This window comes from Neopelma chrysocephalum, unplaced genomic scaffold (assembly GCF_003984885.1).
Source record: "Neopelma chrysocephalum unplaced genomic scaffold, ASM398488v2 Primary Assembly neopelma1_96814, whole genome shotgun sequence".
Taxonomy (NCBI): Eukaryota; Metazoa; Chordata; class Aves; order Passeriformes; family Pipridae; genus Neopelma; species Neopelma chrysocephalum.
This window is the reverse complement of record NW_020925458.1, coordinates 409,337-433,462: the sequence shown is the minus strand read 5'-3', so window position 1 is coordinate 433,462 and position 24,126 is coordinate 409,337. Positions and strand designations below refer to the sequence as shown.

The 24,126-nt window shown below is 44.2% G+C and overlaps 1 protein-coding gene across 1 annotated transcript; it reads right to left on the bottom strand.

Moving 5' to 3' along the window:
* Positions 1 to 5,807: 5,807 nt before the first annotated feature.
* Positions 5,808 to 10,004, bottom strand: DMRT2 (doublesex and mab-3 related transcription factor 2). Its single transcript, XM_027709657.1, has 4 exons — positions 9,798 to 10,004; positions 8,859 to 9,224; positions 8,662 to 8,764; positions 5,808 to 7,121 (listed from the first exon to the last, which is right to left on the bottom strand). Exons 2-4 carry the CDS (start codon positions 9,204 to 9,206, stop codon positions 6,106 to 6,108), a joined length of 1,467 nt encoding a protein of 488 aa, XP_027565458.1. The 5' UTR covers positions 9,207 to 9,224; positions 9,798 to 10,004; the 3' UTR covers positions 5,808 to 6,105.
* Between the last annotated feature and the right edge of the window lie 14,122 nt (positions 10,005 to 24,126).

Below are 24,126 nucleotides of genomic sequence, written 5' to 3'. Positions count from 1 at the left end.
CAAGGAATGAGTAAAATACCTAGTCACAAGTTTAAGTCCGTATTTGGTCCTCTGCAGTAAGGTATAAATGCAGAGGCTCTCAGCCAGACAATGCAACTGTAAATCCTAGCATTCCTAAAATCTTTCTATCTCTCCTAAAGTTGCTTCTAGACTCCATCTTGCAAGGATAAGTACATATCTTATTGTGCTCCTGTTGGTTTACACATCAGTAGGCTTGCCTATGCAGTTTTTTGCTCTTTCTTGGGTAGATTTCAGCTGTAATTATTATTTATAAAAATGGGAAAAGGGCCACTGCCATCTTCCAATGTCATTTTTCATTCTTCCAATTCTTCCAACATAATATCCCAACATAACTGAATATTAAAAACCACTCCTTTATTTTTTTTCTGTCAATCACTCTGGAAGCTCTTCTTTGTCAGGGAATAAAAAAAAAAACTAGACATCTAGCAGCGTGTCCTGTGGTAACACACAGGTTAGGTGGTGAGCTTTCATTCCAGAGACCCAAATGCACTCCATGGAAAGATTAGAGTGATGAGTTCAGGGTGAGAGGTAGACTTTTGCTTTCAATTTTTGACAATGAAGCAGTGTCAGCATCAGTCCCTGTACTTCAGATAATGGGTCCCAATAACAGCAGGACTCACTGACTTTGGGCTACCAACTCCAAATGAAAGCAAAAAGGATGGCTGCAGCCCATGAACATGATTCCTGATCAATTTCTAGACAAAAAACCAAAATCATGATGGCTTGTTCACATAGAGCTGGAGCTGGAATCAGGAAGAGAGAGAAGTGGCAATATTGAACTGTTTGGGGTTTTTTCACCAGCTTTCAAGTTTTCATTATTTATTTAGAGGGACGTTTCCTCCCATAAAACACCAACTGGTTCCTGTTTCTCCAGTCGCGGTGACATTCCTGCCACTGGCTTCCACACAGGCTTCCCCAGAAACCCTTCTTGCATAAGCCATGGTTCGTCCTGGTTTCAATGCAAGCAAACAGTAAATGTTTGGTCACTACTATCTGAATTAAAGGAGGCATTATGTGTACTTTATGCTTTTCAGCTGGCAGAAATTCAGAGAAAGAACTCAGTGATACAGTGAGAACCTCATACGTGATGGGCAACGACACCTGGTGCCAGCTTTCACATCAAGGTCAGCTAAATGGGAAGTGTTGGTTACAGGAATTGAAAGGCTTGGTTGTGCAAGAAAGCTGTCAAATCAAAATGATAACATAACTCCCTGTTCTACACCTAAAATAAAGAAATTGAGACAGTGTCAAATTCTTTGATTCCAGAACAATAGCAACTGGGATGTGGTTAATGTTCTGGCTTCAGAGCCATTAACTCTACAAGGACTTCTTCCTTCACAGCTGGCCAAAAAGTGATCTTGCTTTTATGACCCCAAGGAAATGAGGAGCTCAGACTACAAAACTTTGTCATCACAGAAAGACAAGCTGTCTTATTCTCAGGTCAGAATGCAAAGGCATTCACATGATTTCACAAGCTTTTCATTCAGTCACAGCTGAATGACTCGTGTCTGGTTATCCAGCCATCTCGCCTTGACTTACCTCAAGCAAGGTAGGTCTCAATTTGCTGATTCAGAGGCATCAAAGACAAAGGACAGTTTTAAGGCAGACTTTGTGAAATACATCGGTGTTTGTGCAGTCACCTCTGAGAAGCCAGCACCTCACAGAAAGTTAGCAACCCACCCTACAGAGTAGGGACCCTCCCCCCCAACCCCACGGCTTCCATCTCAATTTTCATGTGCCACACAAGGAACAAGCACTGTCACTGCAGCATCTGTCAATATTCTGTCTCTTCTCCAAGAGAATCCACCACTGTCCAAGTACTACAGAAAGCTGTTTCTGGCCTTTACCTCCCCTTGGGCAACCTATCATCTATACCACAACACTGCAGTTAGGTGGTTCCCTTGCCAAGGAAGGGTACTGTCATCCACTTTAAGGAGAGCACCTCTGAAATTGGGTGTCAAGCTCCAGAATTGGATATGTCTGGGGACTGCTGTCACACAAAAGTTGCCAGGACAGAAAGCTGTTGCTGGACATTACTTCCCCTGGGCCAGGGCAGTAAACCAGCCACTGCCTGAGGTGCTATTAATTCTCATTTCCTCTATTTCTCTACATTTATACACCTCTCTACACCTATAAAAATTTTTGTGTCAGCATGTATATGGATGGTGCACACTTACAACAGGTAGTTGGTTGTCTCTGACTACGCCATCCCCCGGGCATGCTGTTTTGCAGACCAAATGAATAGTTGTTCTTTGTACTACTTCCCACAACTCTTTCGTGCTCCCCAGCCAGCACAGGTTCTTGGCCTCCTGTCCAAACCCCAAAGCTGAGCTTCCCAAGAGGCATGTTCCACCATCACAGAAGAGAAATTGTGGTCAGAAGGGGATCAGAAGAGAAATGCAACCTGACACCCATAAGCAGAGCAGAAATATGTATCTTGTACTCAGACAAGTTGTGCTGCACAAGAGATACAGACATCCACACACCCAACAAATGCCACAGAAACTGTATTTAAGAAGCAGAGAGCATAGGGGAGCATAAGATATTTTAACAGCTGACTTATTGCCAGCAAGACACAGCCTTGCAGTAAGCGCTAGACATTTTCAGAGCAATGACTTCTCGCCTTCTTCATGAGTTTTCACAGCAGCACCAAGAGATGCGGACAAGTGGCTACTTCTGCTGTAGAGAAGCCTATGGCTTTAAGAGGCAATAGTGCTATACAACCACTGCAAAGATGTGTGAGGAAAATCATACGCTGTCTGAGCATATGCTCTGTTGCTCAAACTACTCAATCCTCCCCATGATTAATCATCTTTATACATTTGGAAAAGGGAAAATGGAAAAGGGAAAAGAGAAAGGAGAGGAAGGAACAGGAGGGGAGGGGAGGGTGGAAGGGACGGGAAGAGAGAGGGGAAGGGAAAGGGAGAGGCAAGGGAAGGGGAAGGGGAAAAAAATCTGGATGGAACAAGTTTTCAAGATAAGTGAGAAGTAAGGCCCAGGGTATATTAAAGGAAACTAACTACAGGGTGAAATAGCTGATGGAACTGAAGCAAGACATGAGCAAGTGACATGGGTGGCCAGATGCTGAGTGCAGTGAAACTTATTTGTTAGGCAAAGCAAACAATTTGTCCAAGTCTCATCTCAAGGGTCTAATTTTTTTCAAATAGTAATAGAAATGTCACTCCTAATGACTGGGATTTGAATAAACAATCTGGAGCATACATACACTAGATATAAAAGTGTGTTGACCTAGTTTTGGCTGGGAGAGAGTGAATTTTCTTCTTAGTAGCTGATACAGTTTGTTTTGATTTTAGTATAAGAATAATGTTGATAACACTGATATTTTATATTTTGCTCAATAGCGCTTACCCTAAGTTAAGTACTTTTCAATGTCTCATGCTCTGCCAGCAAGTAGGTGCACCAGCATACAGGAGGAAGCATGGCCTGGACAACTGACCAAAACACCTTTCCACACAACAGAATGTCATGCCCAGTAACTAATTGCTGCTGCAGCATGGGCTGGGCATCAGTCAGTGGGTGGTGAGAAATTTTATTGTGCATCACTTGTTCCTGTTGGGTTTTATTCCTCTGTCTTTCTCCTTTTCATTACTATTATAATAGTTGTTGTTACTGTTATTATATTTTATTTTGTTGCAACTATTAAACTGTTCTTATTTCAATGCATGAGTCTTACTTTTTTTTCCGATTCTCCTCTCCCTCCTGGGAAGGGTGGGGGAATGAGTGGCTGCCTGGTATTTAGTTGCCAGCTGGAGTTAAACCACAACATATGTGTATATATATATAAATATTTATATTAATTTATATAAATATATTTAGTGCTTGGTATATGTTCAGAGTTTGATTTTTTCAGTTCAATTTTTTCTTAAAAAGTTCAAGAGGTACCAGTCTGTCAGAGGGTTTTGGTTTTCTGGTCTTTTTTTTTAGGAGATGAATACAGAAAAGTGACTTCCTGTAAAAATATTTCAGATGTAAAATTGAACAATGTTAGATGCACACACTGTCAGGTAAAAAAAATATTTATTCGGGATTAATTCCGGTATCCAATATTGGTTCAGTACACAGATTGATGAACTTTCTTTCATCTGTGATCCTAGTTTATGCCAGCTGCTTGAAAAACAAAACAAATCATATTTTAAAAACAAAGGAAACTCTGCTTAAATTTAATCAACTTGTTAGGATTTAATGTTCAACTAAGTCGAAGAAGGAAGCAGTGGTGAAAGTAAACAAATACGAATTACGAAGAATTTCTCTCTGTTTATTCCGGGTAAAAGCTGCTTAGCTTGGTCTGACTGCTAGACTGATTAACAAGCAGATACAGCTCTCAAGCAAGTTAAAACTCCCTCTAATGGCAACTGGATAAAAGACAGTTTGAAAAAAAGAGAAGCATCTCATTTGAAACCTATTTTTCACTAAGAAAAATCTAGTTAGTATGAATGCTTTTGAAAAGTGAAACTGTTGCCGGTGCCCAAGATTCTTTTAAATTACAATTTTTTACAGCCCTGATATAACATTTTTATGTGCTTTGTAGATGTGTTATGTAAAAAATTACATGTTACATAAAATGTTTTTTCTCCAACCTGTCTGTTGGTTTAACAGAGTGGCTTAGGAAAGCACTCAGGACAAACGACTCCGCCCATCCGTGAAAAGGGTCCTGCTATTCTGCACCACCACTCCCAACAGAAACACTAAACACTGAGACATAGTTACAGAATCAGGAATTCACAGGCAAAATAAGTATTTAATCCATGCAGGGAATGTAATAAAATTAGAAAATATTACATTCTGCTTAAAAATACCAAACAGAAATTGTCCTTAGAAAATCATAAAAATTAAGAACAAACCACAGCTGCTTTCAGCTGGATGAGTACTGTCTGCAGGATTAAAATATTAAGGAAGGAAGGTAACCACAGGATTACAGGTTAGCACTCACTGTGTTAGCATTAAAGTAAAGAGGAAAACTTACAAAGTCATTAATTTAGAAAGCTTCAAGCTCTGTCATACTGAGACCTGGCTTTTTCCTATAACCCTGAGGCTATACCCTATTTCAGGTTCTCGGGTAAATTCTAGAGGTTACTCTCCTTTATTTCTGCAATGCCTGCACGAGGACATAGAATTATAAAACCGAGAGATCATCACTTGATTTCTCATTAGCAGTGATGATTCTGTGCAACCTTTTTATAGCCTGAGGGTCATTTCAATTACCACAAACAAGAATCTCAGGCTCTTGCTGGTCAAGAGTGAAATGTTTTCAGAAGGGAACTATTTGAGGTGGTAGAAATCCAGAGTAAAAGTGAGTTGTACATAAAAAAAAATAAATTTAACAACTAATTTTAAAAAGCAGACTTTTCAGTCAAAAACCGAAATTCAAAAAATGATGACTTTTTATCCAAAAGCTCACTAGAGCCATTCCCCTCAAAACCAATGTAGTAACTCTGCTGCTTTAGAAGCAGGAGCTTTTACAGAGAGGTGTGGAATAGACTAGTCTTTTACACTAGCATGCACTCCCCTTTCAAAATAAGAACAGCATATGAAATCTGATCCAAACACCACTTAAATAAATAAAAAGTCTTCGGAATTCACACTAGCCTACATGCACAGTTGTTACCTCTTCTCATAGTTATTGGATGTGCAGAGCAAAAATGACCACTTACCAAAGCAATGCAAGTAGTAAGTACATTTATAATGGCAGATAAAATAAAAAGTATATTCTGAAAGTAGAACATACTTCCCTGTGAGACGCTAGAGACAAGACAGAGATCAGTCTATGCTTATAAGTAAACTCATTTTATTGAATGGTTTGCAGTGCTGCTTAAAATAACAACATTTAACAATCTATACATGTGGTTTTAATTTTTAAAATTTAAATTTTTTTCAGAAAACATGCATATTTATGTATATAATTTTGAGATAAAAGAAAGAATTACCATTTACAGCAGAAATTCATCTTTAAAAATCTTTTAAGAGATAAGGCAGGCACTGGCAATTCGGCAGAAGGCAAAACTTACTCTCTACTCTGAAGGTATAGTTTATTCATTGAGAGACATTAGTACCTGCACAAGAAGGTCATTTAAGGATGGATTCAACTGAAAATGACAGTGGTTCATTTGTTGAAAGTTTTGTTGTGGCCGCAAAGAAGTCTTTTGCACATTTGTCTACAGTAAACTTGTATTTTTGATTCTCTTTAACAGCACACTCTCTGTATTTCTTAGAAGCATCTTCAAAAGTCTCTTTCACAGATGATGTTCTTAACTCTGCCCCTGATCTGTCAGAAAATGTCTGCTGGAACAGTGACTGAAATGGGCTGTATTTGAGCGGGGGAGGAGGTTTGGTACTGCTTTTGCTTATCTTGCTTAATACCTGCTCCTGAGGAGACAGAGAATCCTTATCAGAAATCTGCAAGAAAGTCCTTTTGGGAGGAGAGAAAGCCGACCTCTCCCGAGCTTCCTGAGGAAGGCACAGTATTTCATTACGTGACTGCTGAATGTCTTGCGTGTGAGTCAGAACAAGTGAATTTTCCAGTTTTGGAGGCATGATGTCGTGCTCAGTGTTTGGACAATCTTGACTTTGTGAGACTTTGGCATCCCAACCTGCCCCAGGTTTGAGAGCTTGGACAGTACTAGCATTTAACAGGCATTGCTGGTAGAGAAGAGCATCGCTAATGGGGCCACATTTTGGCCACACTAAGAACCTAGAAGGCAGGGGATACTGCCTGTAGGAAGTAGCTACACTGACATTTGAAGAAATTAGCTCCATGTTGCTGGATCCTGAATACTGCATTGTTAGATCAAGGCAGGTTGGTAAAAAATTGCAAAACTCCTTGTTTGGACCGTCAACTTGAATAGTGTTGAAGGCTGTTTTATATGAGTTGTATTCAGCTCCACGGACTATGCGGTTAGGGAGAAAAAGGGCAGCTGCTTGTGTAGCTTCCATCATCTCTCTCTCTTTATACTCTCTCTCTAGCATAATGGTCTCCAACTCTTTATCAGCAAAAGCCCGTCTCTTTCTCATCCTGTCACTGACAGAGGGTGGCAAGGGTGAATTCCCTCTCAGGTAAGGGTCTGTTGGAATAGGACGGTAACCTAAAACAACAAAGCAGCATTAGGAATGAAGCCACATAAGAACAACATGAAAGCTATGTTTGTACAAGAGCTCCATTTGGAACCAGTCCCACTAGGTGCTGCGCACTCGCCGCAGACCCTGGACACCATCAGCTCCCACAGAAGTCACCGTGACACAGAGGCTTAGCAATCTACCAACAGGCACATTCAGTACAAGTTCCTCAATGCAGATAAGCAAGCCCTGCTCCTCTGACATGTGTAGTATCCTTCAAAGCTTATTGATTAGTAACTTTTTAAAAAGTGTTTCCAAAAGAACAGATCAGGGGCAGTGGAAAAAAAGAAAAAGGCAAAGCCCTGATGTGTTATGACTGGTATTCCATCTCACAGCTTAAGGAGATAGCCATTCACTTTTAACACATACAGAAAGCATTCAAATATTTTATTTCTTCAGAACTAAAAGAAAACTAAGATAAAATATAGAAATCCAGTTTCCAGTGTATTCAATTACTAAGCTACTTGGATTCATTTAATATAGCAGGTGGAGTCCAATCCTGTTTGCTCTACAGACAAGTAATCTCATTGAATTAATGGAACTACTTACACAGTTTTCCCTTTTCCAAGGAAGATATCTGTATCTACAGCTGACGTCTTTTCTATTTTCTAAAGATGAATGACTATGCACAGATATTGCAACAGGTGGTAGAAAATTCCAAGGAAAATTAGGAGAAAAGAAAAAGACAGTCAAAACAGATCAGAGGAAAGACTACGGAAGAGTTTTCAAAAGAGTGAACTATAGACAAAAGTTAGAGGTTTCTAAGAAGACAAAATTTTAATTGAGCTTGCAAAGGCAAAGAAAAGAGTTTTCTACTTTGGGAAAAAAATAGATTTGAGAGGCGCTTTACAGGCCTACAGTTTGGAAAGTAATTAAAGCAGACATAGAAATGAATTTGTGCACAATCCCAAAAGGGAGTGGGGAACAAAAAATATACCGTTTCAATAAAATTTCCATCTTTAAAATATCGTTCTTCCACAGTTAACACTTTGGACAGGGAAAAAATTTGAGCACCCTATTATGCATATCTTACTACTGATAATGTTGCAAACGGTGTTGCTGTGTTAGGCGTTCAGATCAAAAGAAAAAAAAATCATTGACTTACTCATTTGCTCATAAAAACACGAGCGAATAAATGACTCTGTGAATAAACTACCCTGCACTGCAGAACGCTGCTGGGTAGTCATGTAAAAAGAATGTCAGCTTGTAACACTAACTCTCAAATTTCAAACTACCGTTGCTAGCATTTCAGGCATCATTTTGGGCGGAGAGGGCAAAGAACTGAAATTTTGCCACATTGATTCCGGTCTCGAAGGGCAGGATTCTCCGCCACCCGGCACTGGTAGCGGGACGCGCTTTAACACTTATTTCGGGAATGACGCCGCATATTTCACGCGCGTACCGCAGCAGACGCGCCTCGGACTGGAGGTGCGGGTCTTCCCGCACCAGGGGCAGAGCGGGTGCCGGAGGGCTGAGGGCAGCCCGTGGAGGGATGGGGGAAGTGCTTACCTTCCAGGATGCTCTTGGCCAAGAGGCTGGGCGTTCGGACGTGCCTCTGGTAGACAGCTTTGCGCTCCAGGCTCGCCTGCTTCCCCGTCAGCCCCTTCTTGTCCTAGGAGAGCGATCGTGCGGCGCCGTCAGAGCGGGGCGGCCCGTCCTGTCTCGGCCCGTCCAGTCCCGTCCCATCCCGTCCCGTGCCCCCTCACCTCGGTGGCCTGCTGCCGTCGGAGCGCCACCTGGGCGGCCATGACGCGCTGCCGCTCCACCACCAGCAGGCAATTGGCGCACTGGCAGTCGCGCCACCGGCAAAACCGTTTGTGTCCCTTCAGGCACGACACCACGCCGTGGTTACGGCACCGGGCGCATTTGGGCGTGCGGCTCAGCTTCCGAGGCTCGCCCCGCCGCGGAGTCGCCGCCGCCTCCTCGCCTTCCTCCTCCTCCTCTTCCTCCTCCAGGCCTGTGCTGCTGCGCGACGCGCACGGTGGCTCGCCCGGCTCCCCCTCCAGGCTCTCCACGTCGATCTCCCAGTCGGCGGCGGCGCGTCCTTCAGCCATGGCTCTTCAGCGGCACAGCTGCAAGAGAGGGGTCAGGCCTCCCGCCCCCGCGGTCGAACGGCAGCCGGGGCACACCCGGCTTCCGAGTTGCCCGCTGGCAGCCCCGCTGAGATGCGCCCCGTCGTGAAGTCACAGCAGAGCCTGCTTGGAACATCATCTTCCCCCTTACCGCCTGCTCGAGTCTCTTGCCCGTGTCCCACACAAGACTCAGTTTAGCCACGACGGACGCCTTCCCCCGTGCCCGCCCCAGCTCGCCGGGAAACTACACTCGCCCGCCGCAGGCAGGAGCTCGTCTCCAGCGGCGGAGGATGCGGGAGGCACCGCCCCAGGGCGATGCCCAGCGCCACAGGGCTGAGAGTATGTCAGTCTTGACAGGGGCCTGCTTACGACAGGACACTGACAACCCTCCTGCCAGCTGCGTTCAGACTCGGGAGACAGGTAGAGGACAGGTGGGCTTGACATCACGCCGCTCTCCGCTCCGGTACACAGGGGCAGTGTGGGCTCCTGGAGATCTCCGTGGAAGCTGCGCCCTCGGACCTCCACCTTCTCTTACACGACCTCCCCGTCCCTCCTCCTGCCCACTGCACTTACCGAAGGCAGGTGGTGCAGGCAGCACGCAGCCCCCCGGTTCCGCAGTTCGCTAGGTGCCGCTGGTCAAGACTGGCCGGAGGCACGGGACTCCCGGTCCGCGCACCTGGGGACTGCCAGGCTCCCCGACAGCCGTCGGGGGGTAGCTATGTCGCGGTGCGGCGGGTCCGTGCCGTGCCCGGCTGTGGGTGCGCGCCCTCCTGGGACGGCACCGACACCGACGCAGCCCCCGCCCGCCCCGAGGAGCAGCGCCCGCCGCCGCCGCCCCGCCGCGTTATCAGTGCCCGCCGCCGCCGCCCGCGCCGCCCATTGGCCGCCCGCCTCGCGGCCGCCGCTCCCATTGGCCTGTGCCGCCGCGGCCCCGCCCCCTCGCGCGCGTGCCGGCCGCTCGCTCGTGGGTGCGGGCGCGCGGAGGGCGCGGGGGCGGCTGCGCTGGGCGGGAAACGCGGGTGGGCTGTGGGCTTTCGTTTTGGGGAGAAAAAGGAGTGGGAAGGGCAAGGAAGGGAGAAAAGACTTTAAAGCGTGCAATTGTGAGAGCTAAGAAACCCGCGCCACGGGCGAGCAGTGCCCCCCTAACCGGCGTGCGGGCCGGGGGCGCGGGTTTGAAAGCCTGAAGCAGCCACCGCGTTTTTCGTTTGCGGTCGTTCGCGTTGCTTGCCCCGCGGGTGGAAGGTACTGGTAGCAACAGCATTTTTTCTGAGTCTGAAAATGCAGCGAAATCCTTCTCTTTTGGGAATTAAGGCGAGGAAAAGTTTTCGTTTATTTTTTAGCATCCCCTCTCCTCAGTGGCGTTTTCCACCGACCACTGAGCTATTGAGTAAGCTTCACCCCGCCGCTCCCTGACAGATGCTGCTCTTCAGAAACTGAGTTATGTCCCTTGTCTCCCCAGTCAGGGAGCGATCGAAATTGTGACTCACAAAGTCTCAGTCGTGCCACCGTGCTGGAGCTCCGTGCGTCCGTAGCTGAAAATGGGAATTCCAAAGGGGCAGAAGTGGACAAAATACACCTCGGCCGCGTTCAGCGCCGGGCAGGGGAAAAGCTGGTGAATTTAAACGGAGTATGCCCAGAAAATCCAAAAAATACAGGCATGCGGGAGAGTATCCGTTTCCCACCAGTGCGTGCTGATCGAAAACTAACGATATGCAGAACATACGGCCAAAACTAGATTCCGAAAAGGGAAAATATTTATTTCCCTGGGACTCGCGTGTGTATAATAAATACTGATAATATTCATGTATATAATGAACACGGGCATCCACTCACGGTAAGCACATGGACCAGCTGCCGGCCACCGGTTCGGCATGGAAAATCCCTGCTCTTGCAGCCCTTCGGGACATAGGCCAGCGGGCGAGTGGCGCAGGCGGGGCTGCGAGGGTTCGCCGCCCGCCCGCGGCCCGGAGCTCACAGCTCCACCACAGCCCGGACACGGCACCAGCCCTTCCCTTAATCCCGCGGGCTACGGGCACCTGCGAGGAGGGAAGGAGAGTTTGTCCCCAAGGACAGTTTTTCCTTCTAGGACCGCACCGCCAGGAGAGCGGGGAGAAAGAAAAGCATCCTCCGACGGCAGGTATTATTCATCCCAAAAGAGAGCCTGGCTACTGTTTGACTTACAAGCATGACTAAAAGGCAAATACCCAAGGAATTCCACTTTCTCCCTTGGGGTCCCTCTTAAAAGGTACAAGCATGACAAAGGACCTGCTAGGTTAGGAAACAGAAGTCTCCTTTGTCTGTAAACCGACACCAAATTACAAAGTACAATTCTGCCGACCGCTGGAGTAAATTACAAAACAGTTCGCCTCCTGTTTACTTTATCCACAGGGAGCTGTGAAACTCAGCCATGATTTTAAAGCGTGTTTGTATAACTTTCTTCTGCTCCTGTTGTTTGCGCTCGGCTTCTCAGGGCATTTGCGCTCCCCTCTCGCCACTCCCTGCTTTCCCGCCGGGAAGGAGAGGTGCTTCTGCCGTTTTCCGGCGGCACGCACCCGCGGAGTGAGAAGCAGGAGAGCTGCTCCCAGTCTTGGGCCTCAAGGACCTCTGCTCCCGCTCAGTCCTCCGCTTTGGTCCGCGTTGTCAGCCGTGTCCACTGTAAGCCGACACGGGCAGAGGCACCGCCGTGCCGTGCTGGGAAAGGCGCTGATTTCCTTACGAGGGGAGTCACTGAAGCCTGCGATGTGCAGCTGTGGATCCACCTGCCCCGCATAGCGCTCCCCGCTCAGCGCCCCGCCGCCGCATCAGCCCCGGTGTCTGCGGGGCCCGGGGCCGAGACCCGAGGCCAGGGCTGTTGAGATTCTCCGGGACTCCTTCAGAGCCTCCACCGCGCACCCTCGCCTGTGCCCCCCTCCCGACCCGTGCGTTGCCACGAGGGTTCCCCCGGGAGCCGCACTGCCCGAGGCGAGATGAAGGAGGTGTGATGCTGCCACCAGCAGCCTCGCTGCCCAAGGCGGGGTGGGGGTGTGGAAACCCCGATGGGGGCCGGGGATGGGTCCTCAGGCCGGGCAGGCAGCGGCGGGGGCTGTGCCACTTGTAGTAGCGCCCTTTCCCTCGGGGTGGAGGAGCAGCCCTGGGACACTACAAAGGCTGCACTCTCGCCTTCCCCAGGCACTTGGCCCTGCTTTGCATCATGGCTCTGCCGTCCAGGCAGAGGCAGGTGCAGGTGCAGCTGCAAGTGCCACAATCCCGCCTCCCCAGCCCTCCCTTCCTCACGGGAAATTTATTAGCGAGGTTAGGGCAGGCTAACCAAACGGCAACCCCGGGTGCAATTTCCCCGGAGGAATGCTTTGATCCTGCCCTCTCCCCGCGCCGTCGAGGGCAGATTGCAATGACAAACGCGGGAGATCGCCGCCGCTTGCTAGGTCAGAGATGTTACCGTTTAATCTGAAACAAATTGCTCCTGCCTGCGCCCCTCCCGCCGCCCCCTCTTTCCCCACCCCTGCGGTCCCGGTGCCCGGCCAGGGATCCCACCGGCGGGGCTGGGGCCCCATAACAGAGGGATCCAGCCCAGCATCGGGCCCGGACATAAGGGCAAAACATAAAGCTACTGCATATTTGCTCCAGAGAAGATGTTGAGATTTTCGTGGAGGAAAAAGTAATTTATTAAAAAAAAAAAAAAAAAAAGAAAAAGAAAAAAGAAGAAGAGATCACCTTTTCTGGTATTACCCAATCAGTACAAACCATGATTTCTTTTGCAGTTTACTTCCACAAAAATGTGGATTTTTTTTCTTCTACATTCCTTTCCCTCTCTCTCTTGTAAAGCAAAACTGGATACGATTTTTATCCGTGACACGGGCCTTTCTGAACTGATAGCACCATCGAATGTTTTAAACAAGCAAGTCTTGGTTGTTGGGGATGGGAAAGAAGTATGTTCTGTTTTAAACAAACGTTTAATTTTTTACTTTTTAAATACATTGCTGCCTAACATATTTGTAGGTACGGAGTCAGAGATTTTTCTATTTCTATATTCTATGTGCCAGTCATATAAATATAATAAATACATATTATAAGGATGTAAGAAATGTTGAGGTAATGTGTCTACACATTACTACAGTGTACTACAGTGTAACATAGCAGAAATTTTATTGGATGTGACAGTGATACCACTGCCTTTTTAAGAATGTTTGCTTTGTCAAGGAGGGCAAGGGTTAGCCTCTTTATAGAAATACTTGCTTATTGTATCAGGATAATCTTCAGTCATACAAAACTGGAATGATATCAAAGCGGTAATGGTGAACAGGAGAGACTTGTCAATTCAGACACAGTGAAAGTCCGACAGGAAGTCCAGAGTCATCAACAAAATGTTTCCCATGGACATAGACAACTTTGAATTGGACACAGGGTGCAGTAGATTTTCTCATTTACAATCCTTTTCACCCTGGCAGCTGAAGGAATGTACTCCCACGGAGGAGGGAGGAATGGACTCTAAAGGAAGGACAGGTTTGCCTTCTCCAGCTGAAGGCTCTGCCTGCTCACCGAGGATGTAGCAAGGGGGCACAATCTGGCCCACACCTCTGCAAACAGGACCACAGGAGCCTGGAAGCAAAAAGAAACACATCTCAGTGAACTAGAACTGCCTCTCCTGTGGCCTCCAGGTTTATGGCTGGGGAGCATGGGGGCAGACCTAGAGAGACTCCAAGTCAAAACCAGTCCAAACCCATCTCCATCCAATCCTGCGCTGGAATTTTAAGTTAAAAAAAAAAAAAGTCATGGAGAGTGCTTATGTGCCATCCGCAGCAGCTTTGCTGTGGCTCATAAACAAGGCTGACCTTTGGTTTGTCAGCATTTAATAAGCCGGTAGACATTTGGCAGGTCTCTTGCGAAAATGTACTAGAAAATGGGATCAGCTCTCAGCATGAATATCAAGAATCCACTATGCAAGCAGTGAACATAGCAAATTGTAGAGTCAGCAACTAACGTACTTCACTGTAATCTTCCCAAATGTCTTAAGTAGTTTGGCAGATCTCTTGTTGCAATAAATTCTAGTAAAGTTTTGGGCTTTATTTTTTTTAACATATGGTCTTAAAAAGTAACTTAGCCAAGAATATTTTTAGAGTCAATGCAGGGTTTGCTGGAGATGTTTTCTCAAAGCTTGTTTGCACTCTGGCAGTTTTATTCAAATGTCAATCAGACACAGAAAGTATGGGGGTTTGGGGTTTGTTTTACAGTCCTGGAAAATAAAGGTCAACTCTCTACAATGCAAATTGTCTTTTCGATTGCCATATTTTAGCAGAACAGCAAGAGTCTCACTAATAAACTGGTTTGCAGTGTTTTGTTTTTTTCTTCCCTCAGGATGCATTATAATTGTATGCAAAATATTTAAAATGCCAATAAGACGCCTGCTAAATCAAATAATTTGGGTAGGCTATGCTATGCTTAGCGGTATAGATTCAATCCCATAATTGTAACTAGTCAGATTGTACCATTGCAGTCTCTCAGTAGCCTTACCAAAATTAACAGGATGACCTGAGGTATTAGTCAGCATGAAAAATAACATCACAATCTGGCAATATATCAGTTAAAACAAGCTGGACAGACTCAGGTTGTATTGATACATGTGGCCACACTAAAGGCTGCTTGTTATGCTCCTGCTAGCAGGAAAGTTTGTAAAACCATTTATAGACTGTGGTATTGCACCAAGCAAATACAAGTATCAGACTCTGGCTCACTATGGAGTGTACAGATGTCCGAGGCGATAGAGGGGAAAGAGGTAATTGGAATCTGCTCAGCACTCACAGCATGTTGGAGTGAATGCGAGATAGTTTGCCTCTCCGAAAATTATGTAGAAAACACAGTGGGCTACACTTTGACATTTCCACAAAAGCGCTCTGAAGGATTTTACCATCTACCTACCTGAGAACTAACCCTGAAAATCAGACAAGCTTGTGCCGTAACTTCACAGACCAGGCGATCCGCCTACGCTGCACATGGGTATGTGCAGGTACTGAGAACTCTCCTCACTTGATTCTTGGACATCAGTTAAGGAAGCATAAAAGCAAGGGATGTACTCCCACTACAGCAGATATGATGCTGATGTATCTCAAATTCCTCTCATAATTAAAAGGAAACATTTAAGGGTGCAGAGTCCCCTTCCACAAGATTTTAGGTGATGTTTGAGGTGGAAGAGATTTCTGCCATTATACAAGTAAAATTCAAGCCTTTTTATTATTTTATTTATTTATTTATTATTTTTATCTTAATTTTTGGCTAGTATTTCTGTACATCCTCTGTTTAGTTTTTTTAGGCTAGATTCAGAGATAGCACTGGGAATACCAGAATGCACACAGAGGACAGTGATAGAAATGTGTATATTTAGGACTCTGGAAGTAGAACCCTTCGTTGGAGATATTTTAAGTACCCCAAACAGCCTGGAATATTTTTCCAGTACACCACATTTGGACAGCACAACAACCCTACAAAGTATTTTGAAGAAGGGATGAATTAACTCTTTCCAACCTTTGTCTGTTTGTCTGAGCTGCTGTCACTGGGAACTCTAACTCCTCTCAGAGTCAATACAAATGAAGGGCTGACACCAGGGTCACCTTCTGAAGGAATGGCATTGCCACCACAGGTGGAGAAAATGGTACCCTAGCTGGATGCAGCATCTACGGCTAAGGTATATTTAGGACCTTCTCATTTGCTGCTTCTCTTGCCCTGCCTTTGGTGCCCTCTTGTTTGCAGTGCTAAGTGGTTTTGCAAACACTCTCACTAGGCATAGGAACCTCTTCCTGATCTTATGAATTTGTCCTGTAGCAGAAGGGAGCTGAAATGAAGTGTCTTTTTTTGTTCTGACTTATCTGTGAAGGGTAACAGAGGAGCTGTAACTGCTTCAAAATCTTTCCTCTTAGAAGTTCACCTCCTCACTGACAGGCTTGAATTTGATTTTTGGAATAGATATCCTGGTCATGCCTGTAGACAGAGCCCACCCTGACCAGGCATTTAGCACTGTGGCTCAACACATCCCCACATGTCAGATTTGTCTGTTTTCTGAAATCATCAAAGAGAAAGCAAACAGCACATGAAGTGATTCCTACAGTAGACAGACCAGACCATTGCTAGCGTGGAATATATTATAAATATATATTTAATAAATGCTGTGTTTGTTATTATAAACACAAATCTAGGTGAAAATCTAAGGCATAAAGTCTTCCTTAGAGGTGTAGCCACTGAGTATTCTGGAATCAAACTTTTCCCATCATTCCATACAGACACCCCATTGAAAGCCTTGAGATTAAATGGGTATAAGTCTGAGTTTAACATATTACAGATGTGTATATATATATATATATTAAGAACATTGGATACATTGTACTCTAAAATGCTTTTTTACTTATGGTATTTTTTCAGCACTTATGATTACTTGCAATAATAAAAAATACTATCCCACAAACTGCACTAAGATCATATGACATAGCAAGGACACTGTCATCTACTTTGTGATTTAATATCTGTGACACTTAGGTAATTTGTGGTCTTTGGACATCCAAGATGATATCAACTATGCAAAGTGTCAAACCATTCAGTGCATAAAATTAACCAACCCTAGGGGTAAAGGGCTTTAACCAGCTTTGCTGAAGTCAACAGAAAACCTTCTGTGCTGACTGCAGAAGAGATTGGTTAAGGTCCATATTTAGTTCACTTTGACTTAAAAGAGAAGGCAACGTTCTTTTCAGAGATTCTGCCTGCACTGCACGACCAGTTCACCGGCAGTATGATCCAAAAAACACTGAGCTTCAAGAGTTTCTTGCTGGTTATTCTTTGACTATTCGGCTCAAAAGAGAGACGAGAGGAGCTGCTCCCACAGGACTGGGGCAGCACTGCCTTGCTGACTTTGCTCTGCACATCTCATCTCCTCTCCGACTCCCACTCAAAGGGTTTTTTCTTTAGGGCACACTTTCTTGGTCTGCAGGGGATGTTTTCCATCCTGTGCTGGACTGTACGACAGAAGCATTTAACATCTCAGCCAGAATGTCCATCCAGTTGATACTATTTGGTTTAACCACATACTAGAGATCTGGGTCATACACAATTTGAGGGAGATATATATAGCTATAAATCACTAGATCCGTTTTCTAAATAGCAATGAGAAAATTCTTTCAAATACATTTATGATAGCAAGACAGACAAAAATAGCTGGTTCAGGAAAAAAATTACTCATCTAAAATTTTGACCAAGAAGAACACAAAGGAACGTGCCCAAGGACCAAGTTGTTTGTAGTGGTGGACTTATATCACTCCAAAAATATACCAGAATTTCCTGCCATAATGATTAAACTAGTGCTGTCTATAGTCAGCCCACTAAATATTGTGCAACAGCAGGAGATGCACCCCAGTCTCAAGTGCTGGTGAGTGACTTCTACTGAGTTCAGACAGAAGCACAATAAAATTCTAACCATGAAATTGTGGAAGTAAATGGCAGCCTGCCCCCAGCTTCCACAAAGCTAGACCGTGTCTCATTAGGGATCACTGGAACATGAATGTGATAATCTCTTGCTGTCCAGATTCCTTCCAGCTTTCCTTTGGCTATACATCACACATCTCTTAAAATCAGTGAAATTATCATACATTAAAAACAACATACTGCAGGGATTGTCAATGTGTTTCAAAAAAAGGAAAACATTTCTGGGACCTAAAAATAAATGTTTACCTAGTCAGGAATAAACTTTAATAAAATTTTTAATTTTTTTTTCTTCTTTTTCTGCGAAGGAACTACTTTAAGCCTGGAACAATTGTAAGAGCAATAAGATTTTCATTGTAACTGAACTGCAAATAACATGAATGTAAATCAACAAATAAGGTTTCCCTTTTACTTTTGCAGGAGCAGAATGTGCCCTCCAATACCAGGACATCTCTCCACAAGTCAGTGGCTGCTCTGCCTGTGTTAAGGCTGCCTGCCAAGCAGCAAGTAACACACACGGATAGCAAAGGTAGAAATGTCACTGTAGATTATTTGAGAACTCTGTTCCATGATATATCAGAATAATAACGGACAATAATAAATGAGAGTCCTTAGCTCTCTTCTTTGGCTGAATAGTTCTAGCTGAGTCAGAAAAGACCACGTCTTGTTTTTCCAATGTGTGCTTTTGTTAGGTCAATAGAGAGACTGTTATAGAGTGGTAATGTGAGCTGGGTAGTGTGTGCAGGTTCTGGGGCTTTATTGTGTCCCTGTTATGTTAATTAGTATTAGGAACATGATGGATCGGCAACACATGTACTTTCTGAGTCTTAAACCAGCCCTGAGAGTTTAGCACTCCATTAGTTACACATCACAGGAACCCAGGGATGTTTACTCAAAAAAGTATCACTTACAAGAATGAAACATTCTAATTCATTCCTGATAGGGGCTGTGAGGGACACCCAGCCCACATTCAGATCCTGAGGGAGATGCTGCAGCCCAGCCCAGGGTCACACTGGGAATTCCACATCAAAGGTCTCTCCAAAGCATCTCTCAAGGGAGCGAGAGACAGAGAAGCAGCAGCCTGGACAAGCAGACAATTTCTCTCCACAGCTTATCTAGTAGAGAAGATAAGAGCAGGGAGTTTGGTGAGAGATGGGTAAGACACATCTCTTAGCAAAATTCCTGCACGGAAGAGAAGGCAGAGGAAAAGATAGGTCTGTTTCCTTCCCCTGGCCCCAACAGGCCCCTCTCCCCAAGAAATGCTGCCATACCAGCCAGCAAAAAAACTCTCCTCTCTGCAGTCTGAAGGTCCATACCAGCATGGCAGCACAAGCTTCCAAAAGAGCCTTGGTTTGTCTCAAGGAGCCCAGGAGAAATGGTAGCAAGAGATGCTGAATACAATTTTTCCATTGCCAAATCCAACACAATGATCCTTCTATGCACCGAATAACATAAAAACCTCAGCTCTGCTCCCTGATGATGTGCCTCCCTGGAGAAATTCTTTGGAGTTTCCTGCCCTTCAGTAGTGTGGGAGAAGGTCACCTGTCCCACATAGTTCTTCCAAGGAAGCAGTGTGACCCCCAGAAGACAACAGCAAATCTATTCCCTTTTTTTTTTGTGCAATCTTCCTTTCTCATTACATGGCAACCTCAGGATTCTCAGGAACAGCTGCCTTCCTTGCACACACCTTCATTCCCCATCGCAGTCTCCTTCACCTCAAACCTGGACTGACGCACTAGTATTTGTTTTCTTACTAGTAGTCTTAAAAATTCCATGACAGAAATCTGCAAGTATGACAATATAACTAAAACAAACAAAAAAAAAAAAGACATCTTCACCTTCCAGCAGATCAGTCAGTAGCCACCAATTTTGCAGCCATTCTGTAGTGCTGATTTTGGCAAATGTCCTACAACAACTTTGTGTTCTGAACATAAGCATCGGATTACCCTTCATCATTACAGTCTTTAGTAATTAATAATTAGCAGAGTGGGCCCTGGTAGAGCCATGGACCTGATGCTAGCCTCAAAGTGTGAACTCAAATGGATGATTACAATCAGAAAAGAAACATCAAAACCACTTCCAGACTGTCATTGCATTATTTACACTCTACAGACCATGATTGCATAGGGAATTGTGTCTGTGCAATCTGACTGAGACAATTTGAGTTAAATATTCATACCCCTGAAAGGGATTTCTTTGTCTGTCTTCCCAGTCATATAATCTAATCTATGGACAACCCTACTTTCTCCTATGTTCAATTTAGTATCCCAAGTGATGCCAGCACATTCACAAGTACCATGTGAAACTGGCACGGTCTTGGTGATCTTGTCATACTGGCAGTCAAAAAGAAAAGTTACTTTAAATTGAAAGATAAATGTGGCTACTCTATAACTTGGTGGGTGCAAAAACATTTTCAACATATGAATATTTCAATATATTTTTTAACCATGTTTCTACTGCAACCATACTCTAAGGACTGCTCTGATTATTTTTTTTAATGAATAAAAGGAGTGTTCACATTGTTCACATTTGTCCACAACAAAGCTAAGAGGCAATTTGGAATAATCAAAAAATGACAACATCTAAAGGGATATTTTTCAGGCCTGTGTCAGATCCTACAGCATACAGCATGTCATCATAGCCTGTCTACCTTTCAAGCATCTTAACTGCCATAAATAACACACTCAGGACAAGCCAGATGTGCTGGTATAAATAATCAATTTGTTATTGTTACAGAGAAGCCAGATCAGCATGTGGCAAGGCACTTTAGCACTGCAGATCACTTTTCCACCTCTTAGTACATCAGACAAGAATGATCAAAATCAGGAGTACAACGAACACCTCTCACAGTCTGCTCTCAGGCAAAGCCATTCTTGCACAGCCAGGCAAATGCTCCTTCAACTCTTTAATATTAGCAGTGCAATCTTAATAACTTGCATTCTGTATTGAACCTTGCACACTGCAACCCTAAAACTTTACAGCAGCTTCCAAGCAATGCCAAAACAGCAAGCAGGCAAGTCCAATCATAATCCTTTGCAGGATGCTGTGCTCTGTAGTCATTTCCTGCTTCTCACATGTAAAGGTAACAGACACAGCTAAAGCGGCTGAAATGGTCTTTATGGCTTGGCACATCTCTAATAAAACAAGAGCCTTGACCATATGAAGAAAGGGACAGTTCTGGGATATAAATACTGCAGAACTTGGGAACTCCTGTGGCAAGCAGAACATCTGTTTATTACATTTTCCAGACTTTTATTTTCAGTTGTTCATGACAAAGAATCAGAATTTTTACCAGTGCAAACCATGCTCAGTCATAAACACAGCACTATCCTTTTGAGGTACCTTGAGAATAACAAAGCAGCAGCTTTACTACAGGGAAGTCAAAGATAGTCAGAAATCTGGGCACAGGAAAGACAGTTCAGGAACAGGCCACATTTTATGAAGAAAGTATTTTACTTACAGGTGAGGAGATTTATTTTGTGTGAACACAGATACTTTAAGCAGCACTAAGGAAAATTTTGAGAAGAGCTTCTCACAGTAAAACAATCTACACCAGGGTTCTCCAGAAAATCTCTACAACACTATTAACCTGCTGACACTCATCTCAAGGAATGAGTTTGGGTAACATAAACTTCACTTTGTGTTGTACGCTAGCGCAATATCACTACTGAATGGGAAAGAGGATGTGTTCCAAAAAATGTTATTGTTAATGGGAAAATCAGAAAACACCACACTCAGCACTGAAGTCCATAAGGAAATTCACTTGAGGCCACATCCAAGGTTTTAACTGTCCTTGGTTTAGTCTTCATTTTATGTGCACCATTGAAAAGTGTTACATGGTGAACTCACTTCACTGTAATGCAATGCTATTTTATTAAATATACCTTTGATGGGTCTCTGGATCAGCCAAAGACCTCATAATGAGGCAAGCATAAAGCAAAGCAATCATTAAGTAAAATGAACATCCTATTCAAACTCAAACAAACCAGACCAAGACAACTCTGTGCAGAAGGAGCACTGGTTGGATCTACTGAGAAAGAACCAAATATGAGTTTAGAAAATGAATCCATTTATGCAACTAACTGCCTTCCAAAATCTTGCATGTTGGAGACAGGCAACCAACTTCTCCTCTTATGGAACACTTGTGGCCTGAGCATCAAAGCGGTTCATAAAGGCCCTGGTATATGGCAGCAAGGCCAGAGCAGACCACCATGAGCATCCTGTACTGCCTATTTCCTGAGCATAAAGCACAAGAGTCAGAGCAATTTAGATGAAAAGTATTATACATTAATGCCACCTCTGCCAACACTAATGATTTGTTAAAGTGCATGATAATTGCTTGAATGCAGGGAAAATGTCCCAAGACATATTCTTCCCATATTTCAGGGAGGTTACCAAAGGGGCTAAATCTTTTTTTTCCAGTATCTAGAGCTACAATAGGAATCAGCAGAAAAGTAGTGGTGATGGGAAATTCCTGCGCTGACTGAGTGGAGGGCTTAGCTGGAGAGAAATGTACAAGAAACATGGATGATGCGGAGTTTCCACAGCTCCCTGCCTCCTGACAGGCCAATCCCTACACTTACTCCAGACACAGAGACAGTTAAAAGTACAGTATATAGAATCATAGAATCATAGATTCATAGAATGGGTTGGTTTGGAAGGGGACCTCAAAGATTATCTAGTTCCAACCCCTCTGCCATGCACAGGGACACCTTCCAATAGACCAGGTTGCTCAAAGTCCCATCCAACCTGGTCTTGAACACCTCCAAGGATAAAGCATCCCCAGCTTCTCTGGGAAACCTATTCCAGTGGCTCACCACCCTCACAGTAAAGAATTTTTTCTTAATATCTAATCTAAACCCACTTTTTTTCAGTTTGAAGCCATTCCCCCTTGTCCTGCCACTACACGCTCTTGTAAAAAGTTCCTCTCCAGCTTTCCTGCAGGCTCAGGTACTGGAAGGCCTCAATTAGGTCGCCTTGAAGCCTTCTTTCTTCCAGGCTGAACAAAACCAATTGTCTCAGCCTTTCCTCATAGGAGAGGTGTTCCATCCCTCTGACCATCTTGGTGGCCTCCTCTGGACTCACTATAACTGAATGCCACACGTTTTCTTTCCATTCTACTTCACTAGATGCTATAATTTGTGAAGGGGAAAGGATGACAGAGAGTCCAAGTTGTTTCTTTTCTGACAGCTTTAGTCCAGATCTGTAACTACTTGTCTTCCACTGGGAATTTCTCAGTCCCCCACTGGCTCATGTACCAGCACTCGTGGACTGCACTAGATATGCCAAAGCTCACAGTCCTACTTGTATTCTAACGTGTGGATAACATGGTTGCATTTTCTCCTGTGAACCTAAGACATTTATTGATATTTAAGCATGATATTTAAGCCCAAGCACATCCAGCATCAAAAGTCCACAAGCAGGAGGAGCAGTGCCTAAACTGGATTTCTAAAATTTGTATTAATACATACATATTTCTAAACATAAAAGCTCATTTAGACAGAGGGCATGACTTACTGTTTCATACTTATTCAGCTGTGCTATCAAAACCAGCAAGTAGGAGCTTGGCTTTTTTAAGCAGGTACCTTGATTATACATAGTAAAGAAAACAGAAAAAGCGGTGTTTCACAAACCAGGAAACACCCCACCAGCAAATCAAATCCATGTTACCTGTCCCTCAATTTAAAATTGATACCTTAGCATGTTCCAAATAAAAGGGCAGTAGCGATATTTTTAAGGTACAGAGGATTAAATGCAAGCCTATCAAGAGGACTACTCCACAGACAGGACATAACAGGGACTGTTTGTCATGATGAGAAAGACAGTCTTGGAAATTCTTAATTCTAGTAGATACACTAGGCATTACCACAGGCATTACCACGTTTTGTTTTGTCTACAAGATGTTTGTCATTGGAGAATGTGATACAAATGTGATGGCATTAGTCTTACTTTCTAGGCAGACTTAGAGTTCATCATCTGATGGAGCACACTGAGAAAATCTAGTATGAACTGTAACCAAGAGAGCTGAAGACAACAAGTAGCAAAAAGGGGGCTTGAAATGTCCAAGACCGAGGTAACTGGGAAAAGGCCTACATCATCATATCAAAAAGCAGCTAGCAGCTTGTGGTCCGGCACAGAGGATCTCAGGTGTAGACATCACCCACATATATACTGACATTGCAAGACATTTCTGGACAGATCAGACACCAGTTAACTTTGCTCCACTGTCATCATTCAACTGTATAGTAGCAAGAAAAAATTCAAATTTTGGTTACATAATGAGGAAAAGAATAATTTTCCTGAATGATAAAGGAGAAAGGCAATATCAAGTGTCTTGAAACACTAATACACTAGATGACCCGAAGGTTTGTCATGTGGTTTTGTCCTAGTTTCAGCTGGGCTAGAGTTAATTTTCTTTTCAGTAGCTGATATGGTGTTTTGGATT